We start from the raw sequence: 20,198 nt of genomic DNA, 5'->3' as shown, positions 1-20,198 counted from the left end.
ACTGCCTGGCCACCGTGGCCCGTGAGGAGGGGCTGCGCGGCCTCTACAAGGGCAGCTCGGCCCTGCTCTTGCGGGACGGCCACTCCTTTGCCACCGCCGTCCTCTGCGAGTGCCTCAGCCCCGCTGGCCACAGCCACCCAGGTGAGCAGGGGCTGGGACCTGGCAGGGCGGGGAGCCGGCGGGATGAGGAGGCCAAGGTGAGATCGTGGTGTCCACCAGTACCCGAGTTGGGGCCTGAACCCAGCCTGCTGCCTCCCAGGGTGGGCTCCTCAGTTCCCCCCAACACCAAGAGTCAGGACAGACTTGCTGTGTCACAATGTGTGGCTGGGGACAAGTCCCGTTCCCCTCTCCTAAGCCACTTGCAAATGAGGATGGGCCAGTAGAGGGAGTCCAGGGTGCACTGCGGCTGGGCCTCTGCCCTGGGCGCCCCATCGGGCTCCCAGTCAAAGCACTGTGGTCCCTCTGCAGATGTCTTGGGTGTGCTGGTGGCCGGGGGCTGTGCAGGGGTCCTGGCCTGGGCTGTGGCCACCCCCATGGATGTGATCAAGTCGAGACTGCAGGCTGATGGGCAGGGCCAGCGGCGCTACCGGGGCCTCCTGCACTGCGTGGTGACCAGCGTGCGCGAGGAGGGGCCCCGGGTCCTCTTCAAGGGGCTGCTGATCAACTGTGGCCGCGCCTTTCCCGTCAACATGGTGGTCTTTGTCGCCTATGAAGCGGTGCTGAGGCTCACCCGAGGTCTGCTCACATAGCTGGTCCCCACGCCCAGAGGCCCACCTTCTGGCAGCTGCCAGAGGTCATAGTGGCTGGAGGAGGCCAGAGGGCGCGTGGCTGGGGTCAGGACCCCACAAGGCCATTGCCCAGGACAACGGGGAGCCTCCCTGTAGTGCGTTGGCCGAGGCCTGAGCGTGGCCTGCCCAGCTACTGACCTCAGGTCAAGGGGCCCCCCAGCCATCAGCCCAGGGTTGGCCTGCGGTGGCAGGAGCTGGGGAGGAGTGGGCCCCTTTGATGAGGGCGTGTGTCTCATGGAGTCAGTTGTTCATTCCAGCTTCCCCATTGCCCCCGTCTCCCATATCTTTGGAGCACCCCTCCAGGGAGTCAGGTGTGCGCTCAGCCATCCTCTGCCCTGTTCCCAGACCCTCGCCCACACTGCTATTCCTGTGTCTTCATGAACCATCCCTTGTAGGCAGGGGCTTCCCACAGGCTGGGGGCCTCAGGGTGGGGAGCAGGAGCTGGGCTGGCACCACGACTGAGGGCTCCAGGCCCAGCTCGTTCCCTGCAGCAGGCTACTCCAGGGGGGCACTGCTGGGGCTGCCATGCCCACCTGGCAGGTGCCTGGGGTGGCCATCCTCGCCTGGTTAGGGAATTTGGGGTGAGGTTCCTCAGGAGCCCTCACTCTGCCTGTGGATGCTGCACCTGCCACTTAAAGACCCCGAAGACTGTTGGGAATTGTTGTCAATAAAATGTTTCTGAGGATGTTCAGGGCTGTGGCTCCATGGCCGTGGCTGACCGTTCCCTGCGCCCAGCAGCTTTGCACTCTGTGAGGCCTGCCTGCCTGTCCTGGGAGGTGTGGGGCCATGGCCCTGCCCACTCCCTTCCTGTTGGACAAGCCCTCCACACCCGAGCTGCCAGTGCTCCCACTGTGTCGATGGGCACACTGAGACCCCGTGTGGCACTCTGGCGGGCTCCACCCTCTTGGCCTTCTGGGCGGTGGGGCCTGGCCTGTGGCGCCAAGTCCTGCCTAACCGGGCTGTCCAGCAGGGCGCTTGCCCTCCTCACCACCCCAGTCCAATCCTACCCGCTTTCAGAGTGGAACCTGGTTCCAGCCAGGCCCTCCCACCTGCCCTGCCTGTGAGCCGCCCCTCCAGAGGGGCTGTCCGTAGGCACCTTGCATAGCTCACTTACAGATGCCAGCTAAGCAGACAGCTCTGAGAGGGAGCGGGCCTTGCCTGTACTCACGCATCAGTGAGGGGTGGGCGGACTTGAGCTTCTGAGGCTCCAGCACCCCACTCCTGGCACCACGTGGCTTCCAATGATGGGGGCTATCAGGGGTTAGGACTGGCAGGGCCAGAGGCCACCTGCATTGACTATATTCACTCATGGTCACTGACCTTGACTGTGTCTGTGGGCTGAACGATGTCCTGTGTTCTGCCGAATGAAACTTGTCTGCTCCCGGAATAAGGGGTAGACCCCTGTCCTGGGTCTGCTCCCATTATGCCAGTCCCTGTACATGTGATGCTGTGGGTACCTGACCTTATGCCCTGTGCCCTCTGCCAGGAACACCCTCCCCTGCTCTGCCTGGTTGGCTCCACACTCCAGGCACCACCTCCTCCAGGAAGGAGGAGGTGCTCCTCACCGCTCTCCTCACCGAGAGCGCTGTCTGACCACTGCGCTGCTCCCAGGCACCTCCTGCTCTACTCCCTGGGGGCCCTGGTTGGGTGTGTGGTCATTCGCCTGCCTCTCCCCTGCCACAAGAACTTGCGAGCTGTGCAAGGACTCAATTCAGCTCCAGGGTTGGTGCACAGTGGGTGCTCAGGGGGTGTGGGACAAATGAGTGAGTGAGTGAATGAATGAAGTCCTGCAGTAGATTCCTGGAAGTGAGTCCAGCTTAGGAGTTACAGAGGCTGAGATGCTCTGGCCAAAAGCTGGGAAAGGGCAGCCACTAACAGGTTTCCACTGACCTCGGGACCATTTTTGTCGAGAAGACCCCACCTGGTCGGCCTTGGCAGGAGGGTTCCTGGCAGCACTCCTGGCCCGGCTCTGGTGGTGGCTGCACTCTGGGAGGTGGGGGCCTTTGGCTCTCCCTGAGCCTGTGTCACTGAGCAGCTGGCTCTGCCTGTCGCTGGGGAGGCGGTTTGCAGGAAGGGCCCCTGTCCTCATTGTCTCTACAACCTCTATGGTAATGACCAGAGAGTCCTGGGCCTTAAGGCCCAGCCAGTGTGACCCTGGGGAGGGCGCATCTGTGGGTGCTGCAGGTGGGCGCTGGGGAACAGAGGCAGGCCTGTTGCTCACCGAGAGCGCTGTCCCGGAGCGGCGAGCTGTTCCGCAGCTGCCACGTGTGCCCAGCCACCCTCCGCCCTGGACCCTGCTTCCCCAGCCAGTGCCGTTTTGTGTGCTCTTCAGGCACCATCTCCTTTCAGGCAGCCTCGCTGGTCTCCCCCGAGGCTTGGGGCCACAGGGCAGCGAGGCTGAGCTGGGCCGGCCTATCTGTCTGACAAGGGGACATTACCAGCTGAAGCAGGAGTGCTCCTCTGGCAGAGCGTATGGCACCACCTGGTGCTGGCACCCGGCCTCACGCCTCAGCCCCAAACACCCACGGGGCCACTGCAACCTGCCCATTGTGATCCTGACGTGCCCATGTCCTTCAGGGAACATTTCTCTTACAAACCACTAGTTTTTAGCAAAATGGGAGAGGTGTGGGAGACGTGTGGCTCTCCTGTGCCCTGACCAGCAGTGGCCTTGGGCACTGAGTATTGGACCCAGGGCACCCCTCCTAAGACCCTAAACAGGAGGCATCACTGCTTTTCACAGGGGAGGAGATGGAGGTCCTGGGAGGTTAAGTCACCTGGCCAGAGTCACACACAGCTGGTGAGGGGAGAAGCCTATCTTTGTTGGCTCACTCCTCTCTGGGTCCAGGGCCCCACCCGGGCCCTGCCCATAGATGCTCTGGCTAGGTGGACAATGACAGTAGCAGCTGTCATTGATTTCACTTGTCACCCCTCATTGCACCTGCATCAAAGGTGCAGCAGAGCTACAAGAAGTCATATTAGTTGCCCAGGGCAACAGGCTACTGAGCTACGTGGTCTCTGTGGGTGGCTCACCCTCACTGGTCATAGCCAGCCAGGTAGGTGAGCAGGGGCTGGGCCTGGGAGGGAGGATGGGGGCCCAGCCCAGCAGGAGTCGAAGCTGGGAGAGGAGGCCTAGGTGAGGTCATGCTGCACATGGGTACGTGAGTGGGACTCCAAACCAGGCCTCTAGCCTCCCAGGGTGGGAACCTTAGTTCCCTCATTTGTAAATCAGTCCCTCTGTATGTATGTGGAGACAGAAGCACCAAGAGTCAGGACAGAGGCACTGTGTCAGAGTCACTCTATGGGCTTGCACAAGTCATGTTCCCTTTTCCTAAGTCTCAGTTTCCCCACTTGCAAAATGAGGACGGGCAGTAGAATGAGCCCAGGGCCCCCTGCAGCTCAGCCTCTGCCATGGGCCTCACGTGAACGGGGCCCAGCCTGGCTCCTAGCCTATGCTCCTTGTCACTCCACAGCACCACCACGCAGCCCACACCGGCCTCTCCTCTGAAAAGCAAGGACAACCTCTGCTTGTGTTCTCCGCCAGCTGCCAGAAAGGTGAAACGCGGTTGAGAGGGAGCCTGCACTGGGATGCTGCTAAGAGCTCTCCCAGCACAAGTCCATTCCTGGGAGCCTGTGACACAGCACTGTGGGGTTCCCGGAACTGAGCGTTTTCATCCCCATATCTTGACTCCAGCAGACTCAAAGCCATCCATGGAGGGGCCTCTGCTCCCTCCCCAGACCTCCCAGACAGAGCACAGCAAGAGTGGGAGCCAAGGAAGTTTATTCACTCTAGCAGGCGACAGGAGGGCAGGGTGTTCCAGAGGAGACCCAGACACATCAACCAAGGGCTTCCCTGAGATTCGGCTTTGCTTTTCCAGGCCTGCACACGGTGTGCAATGAAATGTGGCCTGCCCAGCCACCCACGAGGGCCTCGAGGGTTGCTGCTGTGACTTTCTCCCTAGCTATGTCCACCCGTCCAGGGACACAGCCAGGGCACTGCTCTGTGCTGACTTCCGCTGCAGCCAAAGGTCAAAATGAAGCATCTGCAGAGGCTAGGAGTCCTTGGCATCGGACACGGTCAGGGGAAAAGCTACCCTGACTCTGCAGGACAGCCAGTCTAGGGTCATCTGGCAGGAAAGCACTGGTCTGCCAAAGAAAACGAGCATGATTGCTGGAGTGGAATACATGCATGGTCTGAGTCTCAGTTTAATCAAAACTGCCCGACTCTTCACTCTTCATTGTTAAAAGCAGCTTTAAAGCTGGGTGATTTCTTAGTCAAATGTATAGCAAAGCTTTTTCTTATCAATTTCTTTTGTTGGGGGCATGGGCTGAAATACATCTTGTGCTCAATAAACCTCCCTACATCAACATTTCAAAGCACTTTCTAGGTTACAATAATGACATTTCAATTCCATATATGCATACACAGAATGTATATTTTTAAATAGAGTGGGTTTTAAGAGTATACTTGGAAGACTCGGAGTCCCCTACAGACTGGAACAGGGTGACCCATGGACTTCCAGTCGAAGGCTCCCCTCCTTGGGGCTGCTCTGGGGAGAGACTCACAGCTGGACTTCTCTATCTGACCCTGCAATGTTAGCCTGCACCAATTACCCACAATGCTTTGCCCATACAAGACAGAAATAATGGAACTCACAGGAAGAAACAGTATTGATAACATACAGGCTTACAGAGACCAGGCCCAGTAATTACCATGAGACAGAAGCCTAGGGGTGGCGGTGCTTTGACTGGGCTGGGATTATTGAGAAATCACTTCTCTGCATAAGCATATGTAAAACGAGTGCTACTGAAAGTCGAAGGACAGCTTCCGGGGAGTCATGAACTCTTTCACGATCTCGTCTGTGACCTCCTTGCGCCGGGCCTGGTGCTCTGCGATCAAAGGCTGGAGAACCTCTATGAGCGTCTTCTTAAGCTCACCGGTGAGCATGGCTCCGCTGGTGTAATCCTGCCCAGAGGGAGATGGCCATGGTGAGAGATGGCTCCACATGCCCTAAGTGGCTCCTTCCTGCCCCAGCACACACCACCCATGCAGAGCCTGGCACGTGGGTGGCACTCAGAAGTGAGATCTGTCGTTACCACAACAATACCCTATGCCTTCAGCTACACTTTTCCTAAAACGGCTAGAAACCTGGCTCTGACGGTAACCATGACTTGGTCTCTCACACTGGAAGGGCCAATGGGGAGGGCAGTCCCTACCTCCAATGACACTAGGGTCTGTTCCCCCAAGCACTAAATGACAACAGTTCCTGGAAGCCTTATGGCTTCTGTAAAATCTTGCTAATTTTTTCTTCTTCTGATTGTAGTGCATGCTGATTAAACAAGTTGAATAAAGTAACCAAATCACAAAGCAGCAGCAAAGTAAAGAAAAAATCACCTACAAATTCCAGTGCCCAAAGGTGGGGCCCACTTTGGTGAATTTTCTTTACATTTCTTTCCCTGTGTGTTTCATTTAAACATAGTTAACCTCTCCCTGAGTTTTTCATTTGGTATCCTTTTTTCACTGTCATAGGCATATTTTCCTGTGTCACTAAAACTTTTTTTTTTTTTTTAAAGAAATGAGGGTCTTGCTATGTTGCCCAGGCTGCATTTGAACTCCTGAGCTCAAGGGATTCTCCTGTCTCAGCTTTCCAAGTAGAGGGACTACAGATGTGTGCCATCATGCCCTGCATACGAACACTCTTTTAAATAGTTCATGCCTGCACAATAATCCACCCTGTAACAATTCTAATTTAACACTTCCTCTGTTTTATCAAGTCTGTGTGGAACTTTTTGCTATGATCATTTTCAACATCACGGGTGGAGAAAACTTTTTTCTTTTTTTCTTTTTTTAGACGGAGTCTCATTCTGTCACCTAGGCTGGAGTGCAGTGGCACAATCTCGGCTCACTGCAACCTCCACCTCCTGAGTTCCAGTGATTCTCCTGCCTCAGCCTCCTGGGTAGCTGGGACTACAGATACGCACCACCATGCCCAGCTAATATTGTATTTTTTTGGTAGAGGCGGGGTTTCACCATGTTGGCCAGGCTGGTCTTGAACTCCCATCCTCAGGTGATCCACCTGCCTCAGCCTCCCAAAGTGCTGGGATTACAGGTGTGAGCCACTGCACCTGGCCAACTTTTTTTAATTTAGGATTATTTCCTTGGAAAAAATTCAAGAATGGGAAAACCTGAGGCAAAGCTCTGAACATTTTTGGGCTCTCTGTACCCAGTATCAAACTGCTCGCTGAGGCTGTGCTGATAAAACACTCTGCTCACGAGTGGGCTTGGAGCATCTGCTTCACAATCATTAAAAACAGCCAGTGGCAACACAAGAGCCCCTACCAATTCTGTACTGAACTGTCTCAGCTTTGATCACGTTAACTGATATTTCTCTGATGACTAGTAAGGCAAGTCTGTTTTGTGTGGCTACTAAATGAATAGTAATTATATCTGCTCTTTCGTGATTTGTTCACTAGGTTTCTGAGCATATTGTCTAAAAAACATGAGGGCGACTCTACTGTTTGCACCTTGTTTCAGTTGAGCACCTCCAACCAATGCTTTACGCCCAGCTGCTGGAGCCTTCCAGGCTCCATGGGCAGGAGCGGGTGGCTGGAGGCGGGCCGTGGGTCCTCGGGCCCCTGCTCACCTTCCTGATCTGTTCGAGCCTGTCGTCATCCTCGAGGAAGAAGGTCAGGTACATAAAAGACACGTCCACATCACAGTTGCCTCCAAACTGCCTGTGCTCCTCGATGGTGTCTCTCCCTCCAGAAAATGCATGCTTATTGACCTACACCAGAAGAGGACACAGAAACGCTCATCAGTCCTGCTTGTCCTGTGCCTGGACACTGGCTAGAAGCCCAAGTGCAGAAGTCAGAGGTGTGAGTGCTGTCAGATTCTGGACCCGAGGAAAGGCCAGGCACACTGCTGGCGGGGGGCTCACTGCTGTTCTTCCTGTGAAGGCTGGGTAGGAGCTGCCGTGGGGCTCACTGCAGGAGAGGTGGGGACAGATGAGCTTTGAACCCGCCTATCCTCAGAGACACAGGAGAATAGAAATGGCAAAGCTGAACTGAAACCTGGGGGAGACAAGTTCCTCAGGTGACAAGCTTCAGAAAAAGCATGGGTAAGGCCAGACATGGTGGCTTGTGCCGGTAATCTCAGCATTTTGGGAGGCTGAGGGAGAGGGAGGATCGATTGAGGCCAGGAGGTCAAGACCAACCTGGGCGACACAGTGAGCCCCCATCTCTGCAAAAAAATTAACAAATTAGCTGGTGTGGTGGCATCTGCCTGTAGTCCTAGCTACTCGGGAGGCTGAGGTGGAAGGATCGCTTGAACTCAGGAGTTGGGGTTACAGTGGACTGTGATTGCACCACTGCACTCCAGCCTGGGCAACGGAGCAAGTCTTTGTTTTTTAAAAAATAAAAATTAAAAAAATAAATAAATAAAAGAAAAAGGATGAGTAAGTCATCCTCCGAGTAAGGGAGATGGCAGGAAGGGCAGCCTGCTCTTCGGGATAGGTACTATCCCGCAGTGTTAATGCGACAGGAAAGCAGCACCTAGTCCCTGTGGAAAGCAGAACAAGAAGGCACAGGGTAAGGCAGTAAGGGAAGGCAAACCCACGAGAAGCGAGCAGGTAGAGGGGCTGCAGACAGGTCTCCATTTACAACAGGCAAAGCTGTAACAGCTGAAAAACTCAGAAACACAATGACTTCTAGGAATTGTTGAAGATAATCATGGAGTAATTAGGGCTAATAAAAGCCAGAAAATAGGCAAAACTCCTTCAACATTCTTTCAATGATCACCTGAGAAACCGCTAATGTACAAATGTCACCCTATTTTTTTTTTTTTTTGAGACGGAGTCTCGCTCTTGTTACCCAGGCTGGAGTGCAATGGCGCAATCTTGGCTCACCGCAACATCTGTCTCCTAGGTTCAGGCAATTCTCCTGCCTCAGCCTCCTGAGTCGCTGGGATTACAGGCACGCGCCACCATGCCCAGCTAATTTTTTTGTAGTTTTTTAGTAGAGACGGGGTTTCACCATGTTGACCAGGATGGTCTCGATCTCTTGACCTCGTGATCCACCCGCCTCGGCCTCCCAAAGTGCTGGGATTACAGGCTTGAGCCACCGCGCCCGGCTTTTTTTTGTTTTTAAAAGATAGGATCTCTAATCTGTTGCCCAGGCTGGAGTGCAGTGGTGCGATCATAGCTCACTGTAGCCTTGACCTCTTGGTCTCAGGTTACCTTTCTACCTCAGCCTTCTGAGTAGCTGAAACTACAGGTGTGCCCCACCAGCCTGGCTAATTTTTTTGTATTTTTTGTAGAGACCGGGTTTTGCCATGTAGCCCAGTCTGGTCTTGAACTCCTGGGCTCAGGTCATCTGCCTGCCTTGTCCTTCCAAAGTGCTGGGATTACAGGTGTGAGCCACTGCACCCAGACACTTTTTTTAAATGGGAAAAAGGGTGGGCAGAATCAATAAATTCTAAGTTGATATGTTTAGTAAGTCTCCTTAAAATAATACCAGAGCAGATTTCTAACTAGATAACTTGGGATCGTGCAGAAGAAAAAGATGAGTGTTGAGGCAAGGGCACCAGTCTCCATCTTGGCAGGACACTGCCCAGAGGCTGGAGAGGGAAAGCAGCAGTCACGTGAGAAGCTTGGGCAAGGCCCAGGCAAGTGGCTGGCACCGTGTGGCTGGCTGGTGAGCAGGCCCGTGGGGCTGAAAGAAAAAAGCGAATGAATGGACATTTACCTTCCCTTTCCTTGGAAAAAAAAAAAAAAAAAGAGAGAAGTTAGAACCAAAAACTATGGAACATACCGATAAACAGGAGAAGTAAAAACACTTAGTATTGGTGTCTCCTAGCACTGAAGTGCCTGATGGAGTCACTGGCTGTGTGATGGCCACAGCCCTCCCTGCTAGGCCCTGGGGAAGAAGCTAAAGCATCAGAAAGGAAGTCTGAGAACACAGCCTCCAGGCTCCAGGGGCAGTCTGAAGAGGGTATTGAAAGGCCAGTTCCCAGCCCCTTATCTGAGAGGAGAACAAGGAAACTGGTGTCTGCCGCACGGTTTTCAGCACTCATCACCACCTGCACACTCCCCTCCCCAGGCAAAGTACCTTGTCCCATGGTGGGCATGCAGCAGATGTGCCATCCATGGAGGCTGTTAGAGTTGTGACACCTATTTTATCCCCAACAACCCAATGACCTCTGACCTCTGTAGTACTTTCTCCATCTTACGGGTGAAGGAAACCAGGCCCAGAGTGTCAGGAACCTACCATAAGTGACAGGGATTGGCAGGACCAGGCTGGCTTCTGGGATACCAGGCTTCTGGGTGGAGCTGGAGAACTGAGTGGCTGGTTCAGTTCTGCCTCCTTAACATGACCAGTCCTCAGTGATGCAGGAAGCAGCCCACCAGGCCTGACTTACAGGAAGCCAACAGGAAAATGGGGGAGGGCAGTCTTGGGGGTGGGTACAGAGCACTGCTGTCAACAACTAAGATGATGGAAGTGGGTGACCAGTTCAACTCTGTGTGACAGGAAATGATGCCAAGTGGACACGGCCGGCTAAGGTGGTAGTTGGGATGCAGTTAGATCACACAGGCTGGCTATGTGCAGGTGGCAGGTACTCACTCAGCAAAGCCACCTCAGTCATCAGCACTGTGCTATTTTTATTTTTTTAATTTTAGAGATGGGGCCTCACTGTGCTACCAAGGCTGGGGTGCAATGGCTATTCACAGGCATATAACAGTAGCTCACTGCAGCCGGAATCCCTGGGCTCAAGCCATTATCCTGAGTAGCTGGGACTATAGGCACTACCCTGGCTGAACCTGTTATTTTTAGGAGGAGGCTGGAGTATATATGCCCTCTTCTCTAGTGTGGAGATTCTGATTTTGGAGCTGAAGTCAAGCACGAGGACTTAGAGCGAGGGCTTGGCCGGACCCTGTTTTGCCCCACAAGTCACCTGCAGGCCTGTTGACCGTCTGTAGGCCTCTGTGTTTCCTGACCTCATGCTAACTGCTCATCTTTAGGGGTTTGCTGTCCCTAAGTGAATGATAAATGCTCCAGATTCATAAACAACTCTTTCTTTTCTTTTGAGCTAGAGTCTTGCTCTGTCACCAGGCTGGAGTGCAGTGGTGCGATCTCGGTTCACTGCAACCTCTGCCTCCTGGGTTCAAGCAATTCTCCTGTCTCAGCCTCCTGAGTAGTTGGAACTACAGGCGCCAGCCACCACACCTGGCTAATTTTTGTATTTTTGATAGAGACAGGGTTTCACCATGTTGGCCAGGCTGGTCTTGAACTCCTGATCTCAGATGATCTGCCTTCCTTGGCTTCCCAAAGTGTGGGGATTATAGGCATGAGCCACCACACCTGGCTATAGGCAACTTTTTCTTTTTTAAAGATAGGGTTTCACCATGTTGGCCAGGCTGGTCTTGAACTCCTGACCTTGTGATCCACCTGCCTCAGCCTCCCAAAGCGCTGGGATTACAGGTGTGAGTCACCGCATCCAGCCCCATAAACAACTTTTTCAAAACAACTCTCAGAAGCAAAATGAAACAGCTGACTTTTCCAGTGGCACTTCTCTCCCCACTCTGCACCCTGCGCTCTGGAAGTTCCGGCCAGAAGTGAAAGGGAAAGAAAAGGCCCGATTATACCAGCTTCCAACTGAGTGGAGTTGGTGGAGGCCATGTCTTAGAAAGTTTTGATATGAAAGGCTTCCCCATTGTCAACCAGAACCTGCTTGGGACTTTCCAGAAGGGTCAGGGGCAGTGACTCAGAGGGCACGTGACATGCCTCAAATACAGTTCCCAGTATTCCTACTGCAATCTTCTAGCCTGCAAACACAAACTTGGTTCCAAAGAAAATGTCAGCTGCTTTGTATAACAGTCAGGCAAGTACATATACACTGGCAGTTGAGGAACCAGGCAACAGAACTGAGGCCCTGCAAAATAAGGAAGCTCAGAGTAACTTCTCCTTTTAGTTTCTCTAGTGATCTGTCAAACGTTTGCTGAGTGCCTGCTGTGTGCATCCCTCCCGGGGCCAGCAGGATTGTCCCGTGGAAGGACGTTTCTCAATTCTGTGTCTCTCGTTGAGAACACTCTCCGGGACAAAACCAGCTCCTAACCCCCACTTGGTAATGGGTGCTTAAGGCCAGGAGAGCAGTGCCACTGATTCCCAGTGGGGGAAACTTGGTCAAGTGGCTGAGCTTCTCTAAGCCTCATCATCTCATCTTTAAAGAGAACAGCACCACCATCTCCCAGTGAGAATGAAACATGAGAAAACATAAATAAGGCACCTGGCCCAGCCCCTGAAACATAGCTGAAGATCAGAAATATACACAAATCTTTTCCACTGTTTAATAACATCACACTAACTATAACTTTAAGGAAACTGCCATGACTTTGCTTCCAGAACAGTATTGGTAAAAAAGCAGAAAAGGAAAAAAAGAAAAAAAATTCAAAATGGTACCCTAAATTAAAGGACACAAGACAAATTCACCTGCTTCGTCTGGGAAGGACAGGCTGTCTTGAGTTCTGCAGGGAGCACAGCTGGCAGTCCTGGAATTTGGCATGGCTAAGGTGGCTGGGGCTCAATGCACTGTGTGGTGGTGTGTGTTTGCATGTGCCCCCAGGGCGTGTTTCTGCTCCCACTGGCTGCCCTCTGCTCACCTTGGTTTTGATCTGCTTGGCTGTGTCGGTGAGGAAGATGGAGGAGTTGGGGTCGCTGGCACTCATTTTGGTCTGGGCGCCCTGCAGGGCGGGGAAGAAGGTCGAGTGCAGCAGGGCTGGTTTAGGATAGCCGATCTTGGGGGCGACGTCCCTTGTCATTCTAAAGTAAGGATCCTGTGGGGAGAGTAAGGACCCTGATGAGGGTAGCTGGAACCCATGCCAGCTTTCAGCCATGGGCAGTCCCCGTGAGCATCCGCACAGAAGGCTCTCATGCTTCCAACTAAAGAAACTCACTCCCACCTCCCTTCATTTCTTTCTTTCCTTTTTTTTTTTAATTTTACTTTAAGTTCTGGGATACATATGTAGAACATGCAGGTTTATTACCTAGGTATACCTGTGCCATGGTGGTTTGCTGCACTCATCAACCCATCATCTAGGTTTTAAGCCTGTACAATTAGGTATTTGTCCTAATGCTGTCCCCCACCTTGCCCCCCACCCCCTGATTTCTTTCCCTTTTTTTTTGAGACAGAGTCTTGCTCTGTCACCCAGGCTCTTGCTGCAACCTGTCTCCTTGGTTCAAGCGAGGTTAGTAGCTGGGATTACAGTTGTGCACCAACACGAACAGTTAATTTTTGTATTTTTAGTAGAGACGGGGTTTTGCCATGTTGGCCAGGCTGGTCTTGAACTCCTGGCCTCAAGTGATCCACCTGCCTTGGCCTCCCAAAGTACTGGGATTACAGACATGAGCCACTCTGCCCAGCTGCCCTTCATATCTTTCAACACCTCCTTTCTCTGCTGAAGAGTTTAAGAGGAACCTGCTGCCAATGCCCCAGACTTAGAGAGCCTTGGTTCTGCCTGCTGACCTGGTCAATGGCACATGGGATAAGGCACTGGATATCTGTCCTGTCTCCGAAGATCTGTGGGAATGAGTTGCTGAAGGAGGGAGCGGCCTGGATGGCAGGAAAACTGATCTTCCCTGAAAGTGAGCAAAAATATTTTTACACCTGAGATGAGTTCCTGTTCTGCTTAGTTAAAAACAGATGAACAAAAACAGGTTTTCTCCCCATTATAAAATAATCATTAAAGAAAATCTAAAAAATATGGAAAAGTAGAAAGAAGAACAAACTGTATAGCTGGATTGTGTCTCGGTTCATCCATTTTCTTTAAGCATTTTTGTTGTGATCACACTGTATCCGGTTTTTCCTTGCCTTTTTCACTGTAATGACTATCCATGTGGTTACTGAGCATATTCTATCCTGTCGATGTATCATATAATTTAACCATTCTTTAACCATTGGGCATTCAGGTTGTTGCATCTCTAATTATCATAAGTTATGATGAATGTATTTTGGTGTTTAAAACAGTTGTTTATGTTTTGGATGTGGCTGCCGTTAGTACTGTCATTAGTATTTGGTTAGACCTGCAGAAGTGGAACTTTCAACTTCTCCATGGCCCCTGACAGGTGGTACCATGCCAGTCCCCACTGAGTGGCAGCACCCAGGCCTTGGGTGAGCTCAAGTGTTTCTGGGCCCTGGGCATGCGGCTGGCCCAGCGTGACCCTGCTGCTGTGGAGCACATGCCGCTGTGGCTCTGGCTCCAAGCAGGGCAAACGCTCCCCAAGGAGGGCCCCGGGAGCACATCCCAGGGAGCTGTCTCGGCTGGCAGGTATGATTGAAGTCCTCAAAGGCCTGCTAGGCCTGGGGCCATGAGCCAAAAATCAAGCAGATGAGGAGATCAGAAGGCCCAGCCACAAGTCTCAAGGACCAAAAGTCTAAAAGTTGACAAGGCCAATGCATCTGAAAGACACATGGAAATTTATGGCCATGAAAGCATGCACACAGGAGGCAAGCCATGTGCATATCTGCTGGGGTGGAGCCATGGAAGGAGAGCAGGGTGGGTGTGGGAAGATTCCAGAAGACCTCGAGTCAAGACCCTCATCTTACATGTGGGGGAACTGAGGCCCAGGGAGACAAAGATTCCTTCATGGGCAGCAGACCCAGCTGTCCTCCATCACCCCTGGGCTCCACCCAAGGCCGCCCTACACTGACTAGGGTCCTACCAGAGCTGTTGGAAATCCAAAGTCATCCTTAGAAGCTGCTCAATGCTTTACACTAGCTCATCAGGTTCCAGGGCAACGACAACCCACCCATGCCTGGGTGTCCTACTTAAAGAGACAGTTGCAAATGCTAACATTTCAGAGCAACTCTGCTCCTTTTTGAAGGGCATGGGGAGTGGGCCACAGGCAGCAGTAGGCCCCTTACCAATGGAGTCACTGTCAGTGAAGCCGAAAATGCCTTTCACTTGGTTGAAGGTAACATGCTTCTGAATCTTCACCACATTTTTGTAGAAACCTGGGCTCATCCTGCAAAGAAAATCAGAATCAAATTTCACTGAGGGCAAAGTCACAGTTGTTAAAATTAGATGCCAAAGAGTGGTGGCACCAGCTGGACTTGGGGCCACATTGCGGTCAACACATAAACACTAGGGAGGTGCCAGGAAGTTATCGGAAGGCAAAGATACCTGTGTCACGCAGAGTAGAGACACGCTTACCGGTGGAGCTGACTGGGAAAGGCAGAAACTAGTATGACACCAACGTGAAGCAGACATACAAACAAAGCAAGAACACAATCAGATTCAGAGACTCACTTATAGCACGAAAAATTTAAATTCTGCCAGAGTCAACAGTTCAGTGGGCTGTGGAACTCAAGTCTGGGAGCCCCCAGGAGCTTCTCCGCTGAGACAGACTGTGTTGTGGGAGACTATCTGCTTGTTTTTGGATGAGTACGGATAGAAACCCATTGCCTGAGAAGGAGGAAGGCTTGTCACAGTGCAACTGGTCCTCCTCACCTCTGGCCGCTGCTCCCACTGCTGTTTGGGAGGAAATGACCCTATCCCTAGCAATGGTCTAAGGCCACAGTGGCTGATTCAAGCAACCCAATTCTCTCTTCAGGATGGTGAGGGATATAGCTTTGAGGCTTGGATCTGTGGCAGCCATTCTGCTATCAGGGTGAACTAGACTGAAGCAAACAGAGGGATGCGGGGGTTTGGCAGAACTCAGAGTGGCTTCTTTTTTTAATTTTTGAGATGGAGTCTCGCTCTGTTGCCAGGCCGGAGTGCAATGGCATGATCTCAGCTCACTGTAACCTCTGCCTCCTGGGTTCAAGTGATTCTCCTGCCTCTGCCTCCTGAGTAGCTGGGATTACAGGTGCCTACCACAATGCTGGGCTAATTTTTGTATTTTTAGTAGAGACGGGGTTTCACCATGTTGGTCAGGCTGGTCTCAAACTCCTGACCTAGCAATCTGCTGGCCTCAGCCTCCCAAAGTGCTGGGATTACAGGCATGAGCCACTGCGCCTGGCCAAGTGGCTTCTTATAGTACATCTATGGACTACTCTATTCAATAGCTTTTCCTCTAAGCCCTACCATGTGTCAGGCACTATGAAGGAAAAGGGGGAAGGCTGGTGTCTTTTAAGTGTTTCCACCATGTGGCAGGAGCTGTGCTAGGTGTTGCATAAGTGTCAATACTGCCAAACTCCCCTTCAAAGTAGTAGCATTGCCTCCACTTTACAGTTAAAGACTAGGCTGAAAGAAGTTCAGGGTCATGGTCACAGGCCCAATGAGTACAGGGGCTGGGATCCCAATACAGGTTCGCCAGGCCCCAAAGCCAGTGCTGTTCTCACCACATCTCATCACTTTAGAAGAGTTTGGACTTTTGGCATAGGGTGGAGAACTACTGAATGTCTTTATGCAGGTGGGGTGGGGGTGTCAGGAGTGCAGGGACACTGGCCGTCTGGGCTGGGTGAAGCACAATGCTGGGAGGCCTGTAACGGTCAAGGTCAGTGCCAAGGTTCTGTCCAGGTTAACCAGAGGCAGCATGGGAGGGATGGACTGTGGCTTTCGCATAGCAGCTGGCTGAGTTTCAGGCCCTGGGGGGCACTGGAGACGGCAGGCGCAGTATGTGAAGGCGGATGCCAGGGGCACCCAGCATCCACGTCACCCACTCAGCATAATGGAAACAACAGAGCAAGAGGACAACTGACTACGGCACTGCCTGGGAAGATGCAGCCTCTGCCTGCCTGCCGAGCAAGCCAGGAACACCACAGGCATGGAAAGGCCCTCCTGGGCACTGTAGCAGGCCTCACAGCCAGTAAGGACAGCAGCTGTCTGTCACCTGGGGAGATGGGCTGCAGCAAAGACTGCATGCAGCCTTGGGATTGAGGCACCTGGGACACCCTAATCCCTACAAGGAGGGAAAGTCTCCAGTATCCCCAAACTGTGGCAGGACTGCAGCTCCGCGGTGCCTGATTGGTATTTCTTTTGCTTTTGAGACAGGGTTTCACCATGTTGGCCAGGCTGGCCTCAAACTCCTGACCTCGTGATCTGCCCGCCTCAGCCTCCCAAAGTGTTGGGATTACAGGCGTGAGCCAATGCACCCGGCCTGACTGGTATTTCTGAGTTAGAGCACGTTGCCTTTTCTTGGAAGACTGGTCATTACCTGTGGCAAGCTGCTGCCGCTGTGTTGGCTATAGAGTGAATACAGGCACTGCACCATCAGCATGTGTGATCCCTTCCTCAAGGGACAGCTGCACCCCTGCACAGCTGGGACAGACCCACCATGTAACAGCAGCCATGCCAGTGCCCACACATGGAGGCTTCTCACTAGCTGCAGTGAACACACCTAACTGTATACCACATGTGGCTGAGTGACCAGTTACCCCAGGGAGGGCACCTGCCTTTCACTCTCAGACAGGGTTTAAAGTGGGAAGAGATTTTAAATGACAACATTTACTGAGCGCTCCCCAGGAGCACTTTACATGCAGTGCAGGCACTATCATCTCCTGACCACAGTCTTCTCTACCCCTGCCCTTTGTCTCTGTTATCACCATAGGACTCATTATCACCTGACTGATCACCTGTTAGCTGATCCTCCCCATTAGAAGAGAGGCTCTACACAGCTGCTAAGATGGTTTTACTCCCTGCTGTACCCCCAGCATGACCCTGGCATACAGCGGATGTCCCATAAATATTGTAGAACAAATGAGCAGAGTGGGGAAAGCAGGCAGAGAGGAGCTCCTCCCATGCCCAGGCCACACAGTGGGTGGCCACCCAGTAAGGCACCTGCAACCTCTGCTATGCTGCCCGCCCCCCACCACCCAGCTCCTTACCTCACAGGAAGACGGGAGCTCAGACATTTAAGGACTTGCCCAAGGGAACAAGACCAGGCAGGGGCAGAGCTAGGTCTGGAACACAAGTTTTCTGACTCCCAGCTCAGTGCCTTTGCATTCCTCAGAGCCCCGACAGGAAGGCCTTTCTGGGCCCACGTGCAATGTGCAGGGGGATATGCACTGGCTTCCTGCCTCACGGAGGCCTTGCCACCTCCCTCCCACTCAAACAAGGCGATGGCTGGTTCTGTTGAGTTTCCAGCTCCTAAAGACCAGGAAGGAGCTTTATGAAGCCAAAGATACAGATTTAGAGTTAAATCGAAGAAAGAAAAGTAAAATGCTCAAATGTTTAGAAGAAACTCTTAAAGTAAAATGTTTGGATAGAGGATTTAACCTTTAAAATGTTTCTCCTCACTTTAGGTTCAATATAAAATCCCTTTCAAGAAAGGATATCATAGACCCTTTTGATAGACTTACTATCTGGGTTTCATCTTTATTCTGTGTTTGTAAAGAAAAAGGAAGTTCTTGGCCAGGTGCAGTGGCTCACACCTATAATCCCAGCACTTTGGATGGTTGAGGCTGGCAGATCACCTGAGGTCAGGAGTTTGAGACCAGCCTGACCAACACAGTGAAACCCCGTTTCTACTAAAAGTACAAAAATTAGCTGGGTGTGGTGGTGGGCGCCTGTAATCCCAGCTACTCAGGAGGCTGAGGCACAAGAATTGCTTGAACCCAGGAGGCAGAGGTTGCAGTAAGTCGAGACTGTGCCACTGCACTCCAGCTTGGGCGACAGATCGAGACTTCCTCTTAATAAAAGAAAAAGAAAAAAAAAAGTTCTTATTGAGTAAAGGTGGAGGCTGGTCAGGAGCTGCAACTGCAGTTACCAAAGAGACAGCACAGGGAACAGCAGCCACTCTCCACATTCAGAGTGCTGAAGATGGGCTGCTCAGGTGGTGGTCTTTTCATGTGGACTGTTTAAAGGTCATCTACCCCATTGCGTGTCTACTGGCTGAATCTGCTTCATGGACTATTACAGGCACTCATTCCTGTCTTGCCACCAGCATGTACGTCCACCAAGGCAGGGACTCAGCTTTGCTTCTGTGGTGTCTGTGGGGCCCAGGAGGGGATGGGCCACAGAGAGCACCAATTCAGGAACTATGTGTCTTATCCACCTGCACCAGAGGTGGCAGAGGTGAGGCCCAGCATGATGGAGGACCGGAGAGGGGCATCTAAATTTGGCTGTGGGGAGGGAAAGCTCCCGGGAAAAGCTGATGCTTGATTATACCTTTGGAACAAAGTGTAGGAATTGGCTAAGTTGGGGGGTGGCAGGATCAGGAGAGTGGGTGAGAATTCTGGGCAGCACAGAGGATGTACAAAGGAGAGGGATGTTGAACTGCCCCCATTAGGCGGGTAAGACACATAGTTCCTGAATTTGTGCTCTCTGTGGCCCATCCCCTCCTGGGCCCCACAGACACCGCAAAGCTGGAGGTAGCAGTGACGTTGGAGAGAACACAGGTCCAACCATGAAAGAGCTTTGTGCTAAGCGAAAGGTGAGAATTCTCACAGTCATCTAAGGAGGAGAACTGGGAAAGACCACAAGAGGAAGATGAGATTAGCTCTAAGTTCTAGGGAGAGCACTGGCTGCTGGGGACAGTGGTGTGGTGAGAAGAGGATAGTGGCTACTGGGCAATGCCAGCAGCACTGCCTGTCTGGAAAGGGAGGAGCAGAGCCCACAGTGTGTCTCTGATGAAGTTCAATTAGTTGAATCATTAAATGGAACTGGGTGAGAGCAAGGAAATAAAGTGCCGTGAAAATTATACTAATAAGGCTGAGAGTGGGGGCTCACATCTGTAATCCTAGCACTTTGGGAGGCCAAGGCAGTTGAACCACTTGAGGTCAGAGTTCCAGACCAGCCTGGCCAACATGGCAAAACCTGGTCTCTACTAAAAATACAAAAAATAGCCCGGAGTGGTGGTGCATGCCTGTAATCCCAGCTACTGGGAGGCTGAGGCAGGAGAATCACTTGAACTTCCACCCAGCGGGTAGAGGATGCAGTAAGCTGAGATCACACCATTGCACTCCGGCAACAAAGTGATACTCTGTCTCAAAAAAATTATGCTAATGATGACATCTCTGTTCTTGTCTGATCCCATTTCATGGACAAGGCTGCTATGACACGCAGCCACTAAATCCAGGTGCCAGGATCTGGATCCCTGTCTACTTCCCTTTCTTCAAGGATGCCACGGGGCCTCTACGCTCACATGGCAGAACCAAGAGAAGTAATTAAAAAAATCTAATAGGTAACATTATAAAGCTAACTTTTACTGGCTGACAGATGGCCAGATTTCCTATCAGGGCATGTATTGCTCTCAATGGATTATAAAGCCACAACTAAGTTTTAAGCTCTTATAAAAGGGAATATTCTGGAGAGGCGGCCCTAAGCAAGTGCTCCTGTGCTCACTGCTCACCTGCCTCTCTGGTGTCCCTCTGATCCTGCCTTGGCCTGGTTCCTGATGGTGAGCTAATATGGGAGGACCTGCTCAGAGCCCAGCTCAGGCTGCACAGAGGTAGCAATGAACCCGTTCCTCCTGGGGAAT

The 20,198-nt window shown here is 52.3% G+C and overlaps 2 protein-coding genes across 5 annotated transcripts in view; one reads left to right on the top strand and one right to left on the bottom strand.

Annotated features, from left to right (window-relative positions):
- Nucleotides 1–1,479, top strand: part of SLC25A47 (solute carrier family 25 member 47) — a 7,582-nt gene extending 6,103 nt beyond the window's left edge. The window contains 2 exon segments of the mRNA XM_017528124.2: nucleotides 1–141; nucleotides 469–1,479. Coding sequence (XP_017383613.1) covers nucleotides 1–141; nucleotides 469–749 — 422 coding nt within the window. The 3' untranslated portion in view covers nucleotides 750–1,479.
- Nucleotides 1,480–5,204: 3,725 nt separating this feature from the next.
- WARS1 (tryptophanyl-tRNA synthetase 1) overlaps nucleotides 5,205–20,198 on the bottom strand; it is a 40,190-nt gene continuing 25,196 nt past the window's right edge. For all 4 annotated transcript variants that reach the window (XM_017528123.1, XM_037738326.1, XM_017528121.1 and 1 more), the window contains 5 exons: nucleotides 14,701–14,801; nucleotides 13,303–13,415; nucleotides 12,440–12,613; nucleotides 7,430–7,570; nucleotides 5,205–5,751 (listed from right to left, as the gene is read on the bottom strand). In XM_017528123.1, coding sequence (XP_017383612.1) covers nucleotides 5,590–5,751; nucleotides 7,430–7,570; nucleotides 12,440–12,613; nucleotides 13,303–13,415; nucleotides 14,701–14,801 — 691 coding nt within the window. In that variant the 3' untranslated portion in view covers nucleotides 5,205–5,589. The remainder of the gene's footprint in view (nucleotides 5,752–7,429; nucleotides 7,571–12,439; nucleotides 12,614–13,302; nucleotides 13,416–14,700; nucleotides 14,802–20,198) is intronic.

Source organism: Cebus imitator, unplaced genomic scaffold (assembly GCF_001604975.1).
Source record: "Cebus imitator isolate Cc_AM_T3 unplaced genomic scaffold, Cebus_imitator-1.0 Scaffold52, whole genome shotgun sequence".
NCBI classification, from domain to species: domain Eukaryota; kingdom Metazoa; phylum Chordata; class Mammalia; order Primates; family Cebidae; genus Cebus; species Cebus imitator.
The sequence above is the reverse complement of the archived record's forward strand: the minus strand, read 5'-3'. Positions and strand labels throughout refer to the sequence as shown.